At 41.0% G+C, this 16,128-nt stretch overlaps 1 protein-coding gene across 1 annotated transcript in view; it reads left to right on the top strand.

The window, feature by feature from the left end:
• The first annotated feature begins 794 nt into the window (after positions 1-794).
• pigs (GAS2-like protein pickled eggs) overlaps positions 795-16,128 on the top strand; it is a 297,653-nt gene continuing 282,319 nt past the window's right edge. The window contains exons 1-2 of the mRNA XM_083140426.1: positions 795-1,241; positions 13,291-13,506. Coding sequence (XP_082996552.1) covers positions 13,294-13,506 — 213 coding nt within the window. The 5' untranslated portion in view covers positions 795-1,241; positions 13,291-13,293. The remainder of the gene's footprint in view (positions 1,242-13,290; positions 13,507-16,128) is intronic.

Here is a 16,128-nt window from a genome sequence, read left to right on the forward strand (position 1 = left end):
AGGCTTGCATGACCGGCTTACGCTACTCATTCGTAGCTCCCCAATTTCTTCACGATGGTGGGTGGTCTGGTCCCATACACAGACCGAAATCTCAGGAGAAAAGTTGTTACGCGCGTCCTGTAGCCTTAGCCCAAAGCCTGACGCCTTAGCACGGTAATGGCCTATGACCTGAGATCTAAAAATAACAGTGTAGTATAATGATTTGGTGTGAGTAGTCGTGACTTTGATCCCCGGAACTCATATTTGATCCAGGACGATGAGTAACCATATTTTTTTTACGCTTTCGTTCAGTGACGGCTCCAGAAAAAAATGAGTGGAGTTGCATATCGTACAAAACTGCATATTGGAGCTGAAAGAACATTTATTTATCGAGTTTTCTTGCTTTCTTAGGGTGGCGGGATTCGATCAGAGATCGTCCGCCCCCTGCCCTCCCCCTCCGGCGCTAGCGCTGTTTCGTTACTGTAATTATGCTTATGTTAAAAATTAGGTAGACAGTCCTAAAACTAGTATTATGTACGTAAGAACATAGTTTTCAACGTTGTAATGTAAGCAATAATTAACGGCTCCAGAGGTAAAAGAAATCCCACAAGCACGGAGAAGCAATAATTGTCACATCATGCCTAAACGGCGCGTGTCGTCTGCTAAAACATCTGGTAATTGAATTGAGAGAAAAATCGCAACGGCATGACTCTCGGCCTGATTCACGGGAAATCCCACCGCTAGATGGCAGGCGCATCAAATTCTGGACGGGTCGATGAAGGCCTGCTGTATCTGTATGAGCTGGTCTGCAGGAGCAGCAGTGTAGTGTGCGTAGGAACTTCAAAGCGTGAAAGTGTGAGCGGGAGGCCAGGTTTGCTGAACAGCAGACGACACAAACCAAAACACAGCATGGGGGTCGACAGTCTAAGAGCACAATGCACCAGCCCTCACAGATAATCCCTAGTGTTATCCTTTTTTCGTTTTAATCTCTCGACGCAGCGGATGAATGTTATAGTTTGAAACTTGGTGTTATTATTTATCGATTTGTGTTGGTGAAACGTTCCCTTTTTAGTGTGTGCACAAAAATTTTACTTTCGCTTTACAGCAGCGATGTGTTAAAAAATCAATTATTTGACAAGAAATTTGTCATGTGAAGTTTAGTTACTTGTTCTGTAGTAAGCGTGTGGACAGAATTTTTACGACTTTATTCATTTCACGTGTTGGGTATTGATTACATCTCTTCTGTGCCGGTTCAGTACGACGTAAGTATTCTTTTTATTATTAGTTATTACACATTTGTACTTTTACAACAAAATATATACATATTACAGTTATTCATAACAGTGTACAAATAAAATGATTGCAATGTCTATTCATCATGTTCCCCTTGTACACGACTAGAAAATTGAAATAACAGCAGTGTAAAGAAACAAATTAAGAATCTGTTCAGTGTTTAGCATAAGACAATCCTTACAGGGTTCGAATCAAAAGTGGGTCTAATATAGGGCGGTTTCTTTGTAGTTGTTCTCTCATAAATAGACATAAATAAGCGATTCGCAGTAATCAACTATCATGTGCACAAGTGCCACAGTTTTAAGATTTTTGAAATTATCCTTGAAGTAATCATAGCAGAATTTAAGCTGCTTATTTAAATGTTGTGCTCTTATCATTTCCATTACCATTTAGCCTATTCCCAAATGGAGATAGCTTTGACACTTTCTGTTAACTATTTTCCAATATAACACTCGAAAGTGCGTAACCTAACTTACCGAAGGTTTTCATCGAACACATAATTTTGCAACAGATATTGAATGGATTACACACTGCTTCGTGCTTAGCTATCTGACCTTTATTGTTTCGAAGAACGGCGAGTCTGAGAAAGGGGTTATTGTTGTCTTATTGTTTTGTGTTCTATTCTACAAGATATTTGTGCTACAGCCAGAAAAATTTAGTACCGTCGAGAAATTTAAACAATTTATACCCTTTTACTGATAGACAGCATTTGTATTGTAGCTCTTGATTGAGGCTATCATATTTTCCAAACGTTAAATCTGAACTTTAAAAAAAAAATCACACAATACCTAAATATGAGATTATACATAGCTATAATAATGAGTCTGAGAAGTCGAATGAGGGAAATGGGTCCATACATGGTCCATGGAAATAAAATAGCCTAATCCTAATCATTACTGTGCACCCCCCCCCCCCTGTTGTATGTTCCATTCAGTCGTTCATTCTTCCTTGCGCCTTACGTTCCCGGGTTCGCGTCCTGGTCTGTTTTTTTTTTTTTTTGCGAGTGTCCACATATTTCATCGGTTCGTCGCGAATAACCGAAAGTAGGAGAAAAGTGGGTAAATTTTCCGTATCCGCAAAACGCCACAAACTGTGAAACCATTGAAAGAAACCTCAAAATACCACGAAATATTTTAATTTTCATGGGGTTGTTAATCTGTTTCTGACGCATTTTAAGCAAAAGTAATCAAATAGGAAGTTCAGATCCTATTTATTTTAACAAACTACAATTTTCCTTACACGTTTGGAGTAATTAAAATTGGAATCTAATTTTATGGGGTTGTTGTTGTTTGGGGGTTATAATCCCCTCTTTGGCTCAGTAGTCCTAAAAAAAGGAAGAACATCAAAGACAGGAAAAGATGGCAAAATGAGGACTGACTACTGAAACAAAGTATACGTAACCCCACTTTCGAAAATCCTGAGCACGCCACTGGGTACATACACATACATCTAACAGAACATTCTAAATTAAATGATTAAGACAGTATAACAACAAGTTTCCTGCAACGACTGTGGGTTTTCGCGTATCGAGTTTGCATTCATTACAACCAGAGTACACACTCGGCAGTTTCTGTTAAACAGATTAATGATAATATGCCGGGAACATATACGTTTGTTTTCAAAATAAACTGGGAGAGGCTGCTAGGCTGTCAGAACTTTCTCGTTTCCCAATGTGCCGTGCCCACATGAAAACCGAAGAACGTTGTGAGGATACTTTTGTTACATAACATTAACAAACACTTTCACTGGTCCACGCACGTAAGATAGAGTAAATATAGCGTTAGGCGAAAAAGTTTTGTGTCAATGTTGCAACCGATCCCCCCCCCCTTTTCCCTGAAAGTCTTTAAAAGGTGTACGCTGCGGTCAGTGGCGTACGTAAAGGCTGCTGAAGGACTTGACCCCCCCCGAAATATCAATAAAGAAGTTTGTATAACAGCGCATTTAATTATATAAAGTGTAAATCACCAACCCTGAGACCTTCTGTAAACAAACCGTCTCACGGATTCGATGTATCACTAAACACGGAGGGAGACCTTCCCGCACGAATGGAACTCGCCATGCTGAAAGTGGCACTACTTCCTTCCTGTTCACATGATTATTTTTAGAAAATAACCAATGTTATAAAATATCATTATGTACACAAATCTCTAAGCTCATTGAAAGTTACAATGCATATTCCTACAAAAAATGGCCGCGGTGGCTCAGTCGGTAACGCGTCTGACTACCATGCTAAAGGTCCCGGCTTCGATCCCCGGCCGGTTCAAATGCGGGAACTTTTCTAACGATGGAAGCGGCCCCGGCGCCCACCCAGCGTCGAATAACATGGCTCCCTGGGGGGTAAAGGCGGTCAGGGGCGTGATGCTGATCACATCACCCCCACTCACGACCGGATCAAGAAAGTGTGGGGCGTTACCCCCACACCCCCTATACGCCTTCATGGCGTGGTGCTATGCACAGGGGAGCACTTTACCTTTCGGGTGCTGTGGGTTAATAACCCGCACACCTTAAACTTCTCTATTAAAGAAACATCCACGAAGAATAACCGGACTGACTCTAAGATGCAACAGAGTGAGATGGAGACACTTCGTGGATGCCCTATGTTCCAATAGGAACTAAAGGAATTAAGTAAGTCATATTCCTACAAAATGTTCACACTTATATTGCCTTGCCATGTCACCAAGTTATTTACGAAGTGCACTATATTTGGCGGAACAAAAATCGTTATTAGGATGCTTGTCAAAGTTTCCAACCGCAATGAATTTACGAACTTTCTTTGTCTTGTTTTGATCATCATCATCAATATATTTATTGGACTTTCAGCATTGCATATATATTTTATTTACGTAAGATACAATTTACATAAAATCTTCAAACAAATTTCAAATACACTCTTATCTATATCAAACCTTAGAAATATACATTACCATGCTATATCATTTTGTCTACAGAAATGCAAGTAAAATATATTCAATGCACATGCAAGAAAGAATGTATGGGAAATGATCTGGTGCAAAGAGTGGAACAATAAGTACAAAAGAAAGAGCATTGGGTTTAAAGTGAGACGTCATTTGCGGCTGTGTATCCCATACTACAAATTGGCCGTTGTTTTACCTTACGTAATAAATCCTGAAACAACGCTGGATTTTCGTGTGGATTATTTTACTTCTATTCCATGAGTTTGCAATGCTTTCTGCATGCACGTGGTTTTGTTTACAGAAGGTCTCAGGGTTTGTGATTTGAACTTTAGTTTTAGTTTTCTTGTTTCTAACTTGTAGAATTTCCACGAGTCAAACACAAACCGACATCTACCCTCCCCTTTCACATGAACACATCCAGAAATATTTTAGAGGGGTTGAACTTCTGAAAAGGCACTCTGTGTAGGAGAATAGAGCTAAATAATTGTGGTAACCTATTTTTTCATAAAGGTATGCAGAATGAAGGATATAAACCCCCGTTTCGGGCGTTTGGTGCACCCCTGCCTCCTCACCCTGGCCTCAAACGAAATTGTGAATACTGGCTGCTGACTAGTTTTTCAACGCCCCCTATTTTTTCCCCCAGAAAGTCCCAATTTATGGTTATTTTGGCTCTAAATATACCCTTACAGCCCCTTCCCCGATGAAAAATTCGGGGTAGTAAACCCTGTGTGAATAGCATTTCGGCCCTGCAGAATGAATAAATAACGAGGACCGTATATAGTGTAAAGTTTTCAGTTCCATGAATTTTCCAGTCATTTCCCTGTTTCTGGGCAGCTTTGAGACCCACCCAGCCTCGTATCAGCCTGGCAAACCTAGGAGAAAAGGCGGCAGGGCGTGATTCTGATCACATCATCTCAACTATGGCCAAGATCAAGAATATGTGGAGCTCTACCTCCACCATCACCCCATATGCATGCCATGTGTGCACATGCCCGTGGGTGACTTTACTTTTATGATTTGAAAACTTAATATCTTTCAAAATATACTAAATAACCAAGTTAGAACAAAGGCTCCTTAACGTATGTGGCACGTAACCAACCGTGTAAGACCGCCTCTGTGATTCAAATCGCTCAGTCTGGGGGCCGGGGGACTCATTACCGCTACTTCGTGCAAATGTACTTTAGAAAAAGAGTGAACATTCGGATGAAATCAGTCTCCACAGCTTTCTGCAGCAAGGCTACTCGTAACGCCATGGACCAGTGAATCTCCCGGAGAATAAGCTTACACAGTCGTTCCAGTGTAATGAATAATGAGAACATTGAATAAAACGAGAGAACCCAAAGAAACACATATGGTTCGAACCCAGGGCCTCCAGCTTCGAAGCGTTACACGTACACTTCGATCGCTAGCGTGGTAAAGCAACAAATGCGGTTTAGAACACTACACAGCATTCTAGAAATGTTGATTAATTGATTTGGGTTATTTTACTTCGCTTTTCTACCACTTTTGGCTAACCGCGAAGATGAGGATGAGTGATGACTAGGGACATTGAATTTTCGCGATGCGCGAAATCGCGAAATGTGAAAAAAGAATGCAATTTTGAACATTCTGCACGTAACTACACCCCAATGATGAAATATGCGAGTTCTATTCGCGAACTAATGCGAAGTGTGTGCTTTTCCACGAAATGAACGCTTTTTCGCGAAATAACAGTGAAATATCATCAAATTAAGTAGAAAACACGCAAAAACCGACAATCGAGGTTGTGCGCGCAAACTGTCGATTTGTAACGAAACGTTTGCCTAAAGTTTCGTACCACTTCCAGCTGAAGAATGTTTTATCTTCGATCACATCAGGAAGACGATGCAAATTGGGATTTCCCATGCACATAATCTCAGTTCGAAAACTTCGCTCCCTGTCGAGCTGTCCTTTCTTCCCCCGAATGTCTACTCAACTTCCAGTTTCATTGAACTTGCTAGCTGTAGCAGCGATAAGATTAGTCTGTTCGCGCACATCAAGGGAAACAATGGTGTCATTTGTGTTCAGTCATGAATTAATTTTGTTTATCATCATGTGATTTTCAAAATGTGTGTGTGTATGTGCAGTAGTGATTATTTTATTTGTTGGACAGCAAGGATATCCTTTAAATACATACAATGAATAAATCAGTTGAGATATGCAATTTAGAAATGAAGTGATTTTGTGTTGGTGTTTTCTTTTTGGGACAGCTAAGTACTTGTGTATGTGTACAGTATATAAAAATGAAGTAGATTATCAATTTATAGCTCTTTTGAATGTTGTTTCCTCTCATCATGAAAAAGTGTGTGGCAATTTTTTTTTCCACCGCTGTTATATACCGCTGATCTAACGTTTTATTTACCGCTCCCCTCAGTTTTTATTTACCATAAATTTGTCTCCCTAGTGATGACATTTATGAACACCTATGCCCAGACTTAGATTGGAATCATAAAATAAGTAATGCAAATACTGAAACGTAATCTGTACATATTCGTATTACGTATAAGTTTGTAAAGTCTTCTGCATGTTATCGATATGGTGTTAGAGCTAGAAATTGCATAAGGCACATACATGACCTTAAATGGGGTGTGAGGGGTGACCTTCCACGTAGTACACCCAATTGTCAACCTCACTTCCATGTAGTGTACCCTGGACTACATTTTGCAGACGAACGAGGCTCTGGCGACTGGCATTATAGCCAGTATAATTTTGTGTGTGTTGTCCTGTTTTTTGTCCATGTGTGTGCTGAGTGTCCCTTTACAGCCTCAGCTTTTAACGAAAGTCAGAATATTTTGATATTTTAGTAACACGACAATTCAATGGTAACGGGTTGGACCCCGTATAATGTGACGGGTGCAAAATAGCCTAAGTGCTGACGCATCCAAGATTTTAAATTCAAATTCAACATGACCGTAAATCAGCGATTACGATTTTGTTTTTAACTTTAACAGTGCTGTTTTTTGTCATTGCTTTGTATATCCAACGATCAAATTAAACCCCGAACACATACACGATACACTAATAGAATTGGTTTGAAAAAAGAACATAGTTGAAAAGTTCTAGTTACTGCTGGTTAAATTGAACGCGAGCCGATTCCCAGCTCTACAGCGCCTCCAGTGGCAAAAATTTGCATCATCCTGGCTTTCCCGATGCAACATATCGTGACATCACCAACAGCTGAGGGAGGTGGTTGCGCTATCCGATCCTCGCAGAACTATCATTGCCCGAGGTTACAGGCAGCTGACTCACGATGAAAATTTCTTTCTCCCCTCCCACTTTTGCTCTCCTGAGAGTGCAGGAAACGAATGTCCTCGGTCTGGCTGCCTTGGAGTATATATTTCTAAAAGCCCTTTAGGTATTTAGACGGTAAAATAAAGACTAAATTGCTTCCTTTCGGCTTTGTCGGAGATTTCCTGCGTTTCTGTTGTTGTCGACCTTGCAAAGGCCGAACCGATTTCTTGGAAGAATAATGAGCTTTGTGTGAAAGACCAGTGCTGCCATCTGCTTGGCTGGAAGGTAGTGAAAGTTGAAATTGATTTTCTCCGGCATCTGCATGTGTGCTGATAAGTTCGAATGGTTTTTATTGTTACTTTATTAACTTATATCGTGCCTGGTCATTTATCCGCACTGACACATAATGTATTATTTATCACAAGATTTTCTACAGATAGAAACCTTTCGTACTGATATATAACTGCTGTACTCACTGTGCGAATTAAAAATTTGCTTTGGGGAGGGGGAGGGGGTTGTCACTCAGTGGCGTATTTGTAAGGTAGGGTTTTTTGGGTATGCTAATTTGTGTACAGGGTGTATCATAAGTAATAGCGCAAACTGACACGGTTGAAAGTACAGGTTAATAGAAGCAAAGAAGTCTCAGTAAACATGGGTCCGCAAACGAGCCGTTTACGAGATATAATTGCGAATGTGTGGTTAGGGTTACAAGCCACCGCTGATTTCATTGTTTGTAAACGTCGTCCTAGTTGGTAAAATGCTAATAATGTGTGCGAATGTATGGTTAGAAGCCGTCACTGATTGCATTTTGTAAACACAGAGTTCTAACAGGTACGAGTGTACAGTATTTGTAACATACTAACGTTTCTTAAAGTAAGTTGAATGTTCAATGAGACCTCCAATGACTTTTCTTACAGTATTATTAGCATTTTACCAACTAGGACGACGTTTACAAACAATGAAGTCAGTGGCGGATCGTAACCACACATTCGCAATTATCTCGTAAACGGCTCGTTTGCGGACCCATGTTTACTGAGACCTTTTTGTTTCTATTATCGTGTACTTTCAACTGTGTCAGTTTGCGCTATTACTTATGATACACCCTGTATTTGCTACCAGTCAGTTAACTAAACTACTGCCTTGCTGTTCTAAGGACCATAGAACATTGGTTCTAACCTATGTCATTAAATTTTATGATACCGAGAATATCTAAATCACATATTGAAGCAGCCTTCAACAACTGTAGATAAGGCACAAGCAGTTTCATCGCACGATACTTACATTCTAAGAAAATCCAAACTCATACACTAAAAGAGCCATCGAACTAGTAACATCGAAATGTTGACAAAATTCCTGTCAAGTTCAAACTTAAAGTCCATCTAACCTACATGTTTCTTGTGAACAACTTGTGGAAAACATCCCGTTGTTTTATCTGCTCGCTGTGGTCAGTTGGTTCATGTTACTTCGCTTCTCTGCCTCTTTTGGCTGATTGGGATGAGTGATGAAATTGATGAGTGGACACTTTACAAACCCCCATGCCCAGGCCGGGATTCGAATCCGGAACCCCTGGCGTGGTAGCGCCTAGGGCGATACGCCGGGGTCCGGCTGGTGAGTTGGAGAATGGTGTATTCTTTAATCGACAAGGCTGCATACTTTTCGGCAGGCAAATTTTTGATGATTGCATATGAATAATGTTTCGGTTGTGTTATCTTTCCATAGTTAAGAAACGATATTCTGTATGTTACGTTTTCTTTGATGGGGGATAAAACCGTGCCTGGAAAGTTTTTTTGTTTATTTTTATTTTTTTTATTTTACAGTGATAACATTTTTTTGTGGGAGGATCTCTAGCACATTAATTCTCACACTGACTGAACTGGAATACAAGTTTCGACTATTCTTTTTTTTTAGAGTTCAGTATTTGTAAAGGTGACCACGCTATTGGCATATTTCTTTGCAGCTGCGGTTTTGATTGGTTCAAGAAGCACGAAATGAATTTTTGGAACCACTAAAAAGAAGTCATGTGAACTAGCAATACTGAAAACAACTGCGGAAATTCTGCAAAAAGCTGCAAAATGTTTGATGCATATAAAGTGAATTTAGATCTGGTAATAAATATAGGCGTGCGCAGACACTCTGATTAGGGGGGCAAAAGCCTTGATGAAAGTTCAATCGGAGAAAGAAAAACCACATTTCATAGTGCTATTTTATTGTATTGATCGGTACGGAACAGGGGCGTATATAGTGTGTGTCCGGACCCGCCAAAAATCACTATTAGAAGAAATCACACTTCCATGGAACCAGTGTTGTTTGCCCCTCTCCTTTATTTCCCCTCTCTGTGGTTCAGTGATTAGTTTACATATAAACATGGTTTCCTCCAGATGATTGAAAACCACTACGCATAATTTATTAATTTCCAACAGTGGCGGCGTTTAAGGTAACGTGGAGGAGGCAGTTGCTCCCAACCAGGAGCGTATATTCTAGGCTAGCTAGGCTATCTGCGAAGCCTGAAGTCTAGAGGATAAAATACAGGAAGAAGATCGATCAGAAATTGTAAATAAAATTATTCATATCAGTCGGTAACGCGTCTGACTACCATGCTCAAGGTCCCGGGTTCGATCCCCGGCCGGTTCAAATCCGGGAACTTTTCTAACGTTGGAAGCGGCCCCGGCGCCCACCCAGCGTCGAATAACATGGGTACCTGGGGGAAACCCTGGGGGGTAAAGACGGTCAGGGGCGTGATGCTGATCACATCACCCCCACTCACGACCGGATCAAGAAAGTGTGGGGCGTTACCCCCATACCCCCTATACGCCTTCATGGCGTGGTGCTAAGCACAGGGGAACACTTTACCTTTACCTCAGTGAAATGATTTTGGTGATTCTGGAGTTGGCAACCTGATTTCTTGTGAGTTGGCAACCTGATTTCTTGTGAGTTGGCAACCTGGTTTCTTGTGAGTTGGCAACCTGGTTTCTTGTGAGTTGGCAACCTGGTTTCTTGTGAGTTGGCAACCTGGTTTCTTGTGAGTTGGCAACCTGATTTCCTATGAGTTGGCAACCTGATTTCTTAGGAGTTGGTAAACTTATTTCTATTCATAGCCTAGGACCACGTGACATAGTGAGATAGCCCATATCTTGGACGCTGTATACGCCGTTGCTCCCAACACTTTTGCCCCTGCACTATGGTCTACAAAAAAGGAAACTTTTCTTGCCTCTTCTCCACTTTTGTCACCCAATCATCGCTACTGATTTCCAATGTATGGGCCATGTATTCTGCAAACGCATAGAGGTAACACAATTAACAAATAAAGTGTGTCGCATTGTTAATAACAAGAAATTTGCTAGAAAACGAAGTTGGATAGTTCAATTTCATAGGAAATGCAGTAATACACCGTCCTTCCCCTCCCAAGTTGCTTGGAACCTTTGTCGGCTTGAAAATACTTAAGTTTGTCTGTAAAGGGCATAATATTATATAATAACAGTGATAAGATTCCTCTATACGAAATTTCTAAGTGAGAGCATTAGGGGGGAGTTGCCCCCCCCCCGTGCGGACGTCTATGAGGGAGGTGCACTTTTTATACTAAAAATTAAATTGCAGGAAGAACGGCGACATTTTAACAGTTAAGTAAGAGAAACGTTTAGGAATACCGGGAGCTTTCTCTTTCTATTAATTATGAATCAGTATCTGAATCCCATTTCTTCTTGTTCTATAAGAGTGGGTGTTGGCAGTCATACTTTCTTTGTCTCTCCAACAGTCAGAGTAGGGTAAGGCCATAAACTTCTTGCTTCCTTTTTAGATTTTATGAACAGATTAAATTGCTGCGTGTGACAGTGACTTATTTACTTAGCGATATTGCTAAATATTTGCGTACTTTTATTGCTGGAACGAGAGGCAGTTAGTTTCCTTCTTTTTTCCCCCCTGAACGTCCCTTTTCGCCGGGAATGTCACTTTTCCTTCTTTGATAAAATAAAACCGTTGACATTAAATATTCCTTTGTTGGAATGTTTTTCGCTTCGATTGTTTTCAGTGCCAAGTCACTTTTACAATTTTGTTCGAAATCGTCGTGTCTAGCTGTGAAGGTCGTGCCACGGTAAATGTAAGTAAATGAGTTTGCTCCTTTTATAGCTCTCGCCACGAGAACAGTCCAGTCAAGGTCGGGGCTTCCCCTTCCCTCTTCCACACCCCTGGTCCTCCAGTGTTGCCACACCTCTTCTAAGCTGCTCGGTCGACACTTCGTGCGTTGTACGTATGTGGTTGATTTCGTCGGTTGAAATTGCTGTTTATTGGCAACACTGTAGGTGGGTGGCGTGACCTTGACTGGACTGTTTTCGTGGCGAGAGCTCTAGTAGTGACACAAAAAGAAAGCATAGAGGGGAAGCCCGTAAATAATCAGTGGCGGCGATAAGGATACGTAGAGCCCCCGGTGCAGGGGCGAGGCAATGCTGTTCTCGTCTGGGTGTTTTTTTTTGTGAGCATGAGCACGAGCACAAAGGGGGAATCTGCCACTTGGCTATCCTAGGCTATAGTCTAGGGGACGCACAAAAATGAGACGACGAAGGAGCAGAAACGACAAAAGACCATCGACTATTAATATTCCTTAATACAGTAAAACCTCTGTCTTTTCTTTAGGAAGCTCTCTTGTTGACTTCTATACTCAACGCAACTCCAACTGGCGGTTGACCTTGATGGCCGTTTCTGGCACGTCCTGTCCCCCAATCATTTTCGTGGGCGTGTGGTCCGATGGGTGTCAACAAACTCAGTTGCGACGTAAAACCTGAAGGGATCACATCGCTCTCCCGAAGCAACGTTGCCAAGCGTACTTCTGTTTTTGCCAGTTGCAATTGAACCCGCTGATTTCTGGTGTTGACCGAGAAGAAACTTTCTCCCTTTACAGTACGTTTGGCAACATGTGGTGAACCCAGCGCTCAATTGTTTCGTCCCGCGAACAACGCTCGGTACCTTGTGACTCGAAAATGCCCGATCTTAGTCGAAGAAAATTCAATTGATCGCCGATTCGCTGTTTCCCAGCCGCCAGTTGGAGTCTGGTTCTGGATTAACGAGGTTTTACTGTATTGTGATAATAGCAAAATAAAACATGACCTTTTCCTTGATTATTTCATGAAAGAAGGTAGAAGGAAGGAGACTCTAGCTTTTAAATACCGCAAAGAAGCCGCACTATGTCACGTAACAGTGCTCGAACATAACTAATTGTTCCTCGAATAAATGAATGTAAACATTTGGAATGCCAACAGTTAAAGTCAAGTGGAGGGATGATGGAGGTTGAAACCAATATCTTTGTTTCGAGGCCAGTGTAGCTACGGTGAGGAGAAATGTATAGCGCAAGTGGCGGTTATAAACGAGAAGTGAAAAGAGAACCTAAATTTAATTGCTTATGTTTTAAAGTTTACGTGTTTTATTAACACAGAGCTGCAATTAGTTACCATGATAACAGAAGTAATAATGTCGGCAGGGCCCAAAACAAACTATGATAGCCTACGGGATCAAATTTTGTAAATCCCCCTGAATAAGCATACTGTAGGGGGACCTCGGGCAAAAGGACCTGCGCAGAACCACGTGTCCTGTGCATCGTACTCCCGCTGTAGGGGAGGGGCAGCCACACACCTAAAAAACTCCAGAAAATTTTGCACGACATCCCCTCCTCCTTACTCCGAACTTTCTCAAAAACTCAAAATGTATGTCCACATGGGTGCTAAGTTAATCGTTCCAATTTGTGCAATAAGTTTCCTAATTTTAAAAAAAATCTGGTGACGGGCATGGTGTTAATTAATTTTGTAAATAATTCATTATTTCCCTTTCAAATTATGGAAGACAGTAACAGTTTATTATTATTTTACAGGCAATGGCGCAGCTAGAACAAGTTCCGATTCAAAATGGCTGCCAGAGCGTCATGCTTCGGGAGCCCCGCCCCTTCCGGCCGTTCAAATCTAGCGAAGAGTATCTGTATGCTATGAAAGAGGATTTGGCGGAATGGCTCAACATGTTGTACCCGGATCTGGAAATCAACGTTGATAACTTTATGGATAAGCTAGAGAGTGGCGTCGTCCTATGCCAGGTAAGTTACAAGAAATATTTTTGTGCGTCTGGCAACACTGCTTGAAAGCTACAGGTCTATGTCCAAGTAGTTCGGCCAGTGACTACAAAATTTGCAAGTGAGGGTAGAAATGTATAATTTCTGTTTTTCCATGCGAATGTATAGGGATGGTACATTTATCAAATATTCAGTGTTTCCATCGGTGATTAAATTACTCCTAACTGTTGTCTTATCCAGTAACGGCTGCTGCCTATTCGCACGTGCAGACCCAAATAAATGTGCAATGCAATTAATTTTTATTACATTCATTGAACACCATTTCTTCACAACATCAAATGTTCCCGGGCCACATCACCTTCCATTTACTTGTTTCCACTGTTGTCTTATCCAGTAACGGCTGCTGCCTATTCGCACGTGCAGACCCAAATAAATGTGCAATGCAATTAATTTTTATTACATTCATTGAACACCATTTCTTCACAACATCAAATGTTCCCGGGCCACATCACCTTCCATTTACTTGTTTCCGAGTTTCTTGTCGAATGAGGTTCTTATGAGCAGCCTTTCAAAGTGAACACCATCGTGGCGCTCTTTTCAGCGGCGATAGAGAAAGCAGAAAGGCCCTTATGGCTTGGATTAGTGGGCTTTCGGACTCGCTTCGCACAAAAAATACAAGCATGCGCTGATTTCCTCTTCGTCATGTAGTGTTGCAATCCCTTCCTGCCGTGTGACGAAGTCGATTGCAAATTGAGGGATTTTTTTTAGAAAGGGAAAAGACTTATCTCTTCTGGCTTTTGGTATGAAGCAAGTGTACTTTAAGGCGAGGAGGGACAATTACGCGCTAGTTGTGCATTTATTTCAATATCGTCGGATTGGGCACTGCTATTTAAAAAAGGTTTTTAGCATGCAAGAGAGTATAAATTTCTCTCCATGTTGCAAGTGGAAACTGTTTTTCAAGTTGATTAGTAAGCTAGACACCATGTTTGAAAAATATGATTAATAAGTATTTACAGAATCCCATGTATTCATTACGGGAAATCAACTTCAAGTTCAAGTTACGGCTAATCAAATGCGAGTTTCGACTTTTCCTTCTACTATGACATAGTTCAACGTGTCCTTTTTCCGTTCATGTATTTTTCTACGTCATTGAATGTTTGATATTCCCGAGAGAACGAATAAAATAATGGTCCCATAAACCTAATGCATTTCTCCTTGCCTCATACGACCATCCTTTCAGTGTTGCCAAATCTGATGCGCATAAAAAGAGCTACATTTCACCATTAATAGAGATGAAGATGACTTTCAAGGAGCTACATTAACGAAGGCTGTATAAAGTGCCTCCTAGGGTAATTTTAGGTGTCATAGGTGTGAGGCCGCTGCTATTACCGTTAGCTTTAAAGTGATGGCAATTTATTCTTAGTTTTCACCGCCTAGATTTGGCGGCATCACCCATCTCAATAATCCAATGATGTTCATATGAAATCGAAAATAAAGGATTCCCGGATAATAATATTGTCATCTTCACCTTAGCCACAGCACTATATATAAAAATTACCTGGGGAAGAAATAGGGGGTGAGTGACGCAGCCTATATATGAATATCACGTCACGTGCAAGATGTACACTCATGGCAAAGGTGGTCTTTATGGGCCGGAGGAAGTGGTGGTGGCATCATGGTGGGGCAGAGGGCGGGTGCCACACATTTCACAGTCAAACGAGTACACGAAAGAGCCAGATCTGGCTCCAAAAGAGCGAAGTTGGCAACAATGATCGGCAGCTGTCCCAGCGAGAAAGACCTAGGGGAAATTGTCTGATGTCGAGGCATTTCTATATTAAGTTTTCCGGTCGGACTCAGTAACGCGAAATAAAAAGATATGTTGTTTATGCTTGCAACAATAAAATTATGGGTTGTACCAGGGAAATTTGAGAAATTGCAGCTAGTGCGTAGTATTTTGTCATAATAATACAATGTATTGCGCAAGTACACTTCTTTGTGCAACACATTTATGTATATATACATATTACCATGTAAACCTGTAGTTATTATCATACGTCAAATGTATTATAGTTTTGGCGCATGCAGGCAGACAAGACAGGTGACTCTATTGAATTTGTTTTGCAATAAACCAGTGTGTTTGGCAGGTTCAAACCGTACTATGGGAGCTGTAATAGTTCCGGAGATATGATTAATTTTCACTAATGGATGAACACGATACTTGTTCAAGCTTTGAAAGCGTCATTTTTCCGTGACTTGAACTTGAAATGACAATTTATCGATATTTCAAATTCGATGTGTGGATTGAATATGAAGATCGGGCACTGTTTAGAACTGAGGATCGGCTGTTTTTGATTTTCCCTCCTCACCTGGCAACAGCGCACTTCGATATTAACTTCGTAATCGATTGCTGGAGACTATCGATTTTTCTTAAATTGGAAATGGTGTTATTCGCGTACAGGCTCACGGTTTGTACTTCCGTGACTTGTTTGCTTTTGTGCATCTTTCACTTGATATCTTTAATCAGATATATTTGATGTTACAGAGATAAGTTATCGCCGTAGATTGATTCATGTAATCCTGGTATAAATCATCACAGAATCCGTTCTGATACTAGGCTGAAGTTTATCTGCCTACGTTATTGTTTTA

This window comes from Lepisma saccharinum, chromosome 18 (genome assembly GCF_977018435.1).
Source record: "Lepisma saccharinum chromosome 18, izLepSacc3.1, whole genome shotgun sequence".
Taxonomy (NCBI): domain Eukaryota; kingdom Metazoa; phylum Arthropoda; class Insecta; order Zygentoma; family Lepismatidae; genus Lepisma; species Lepisma saccharinum.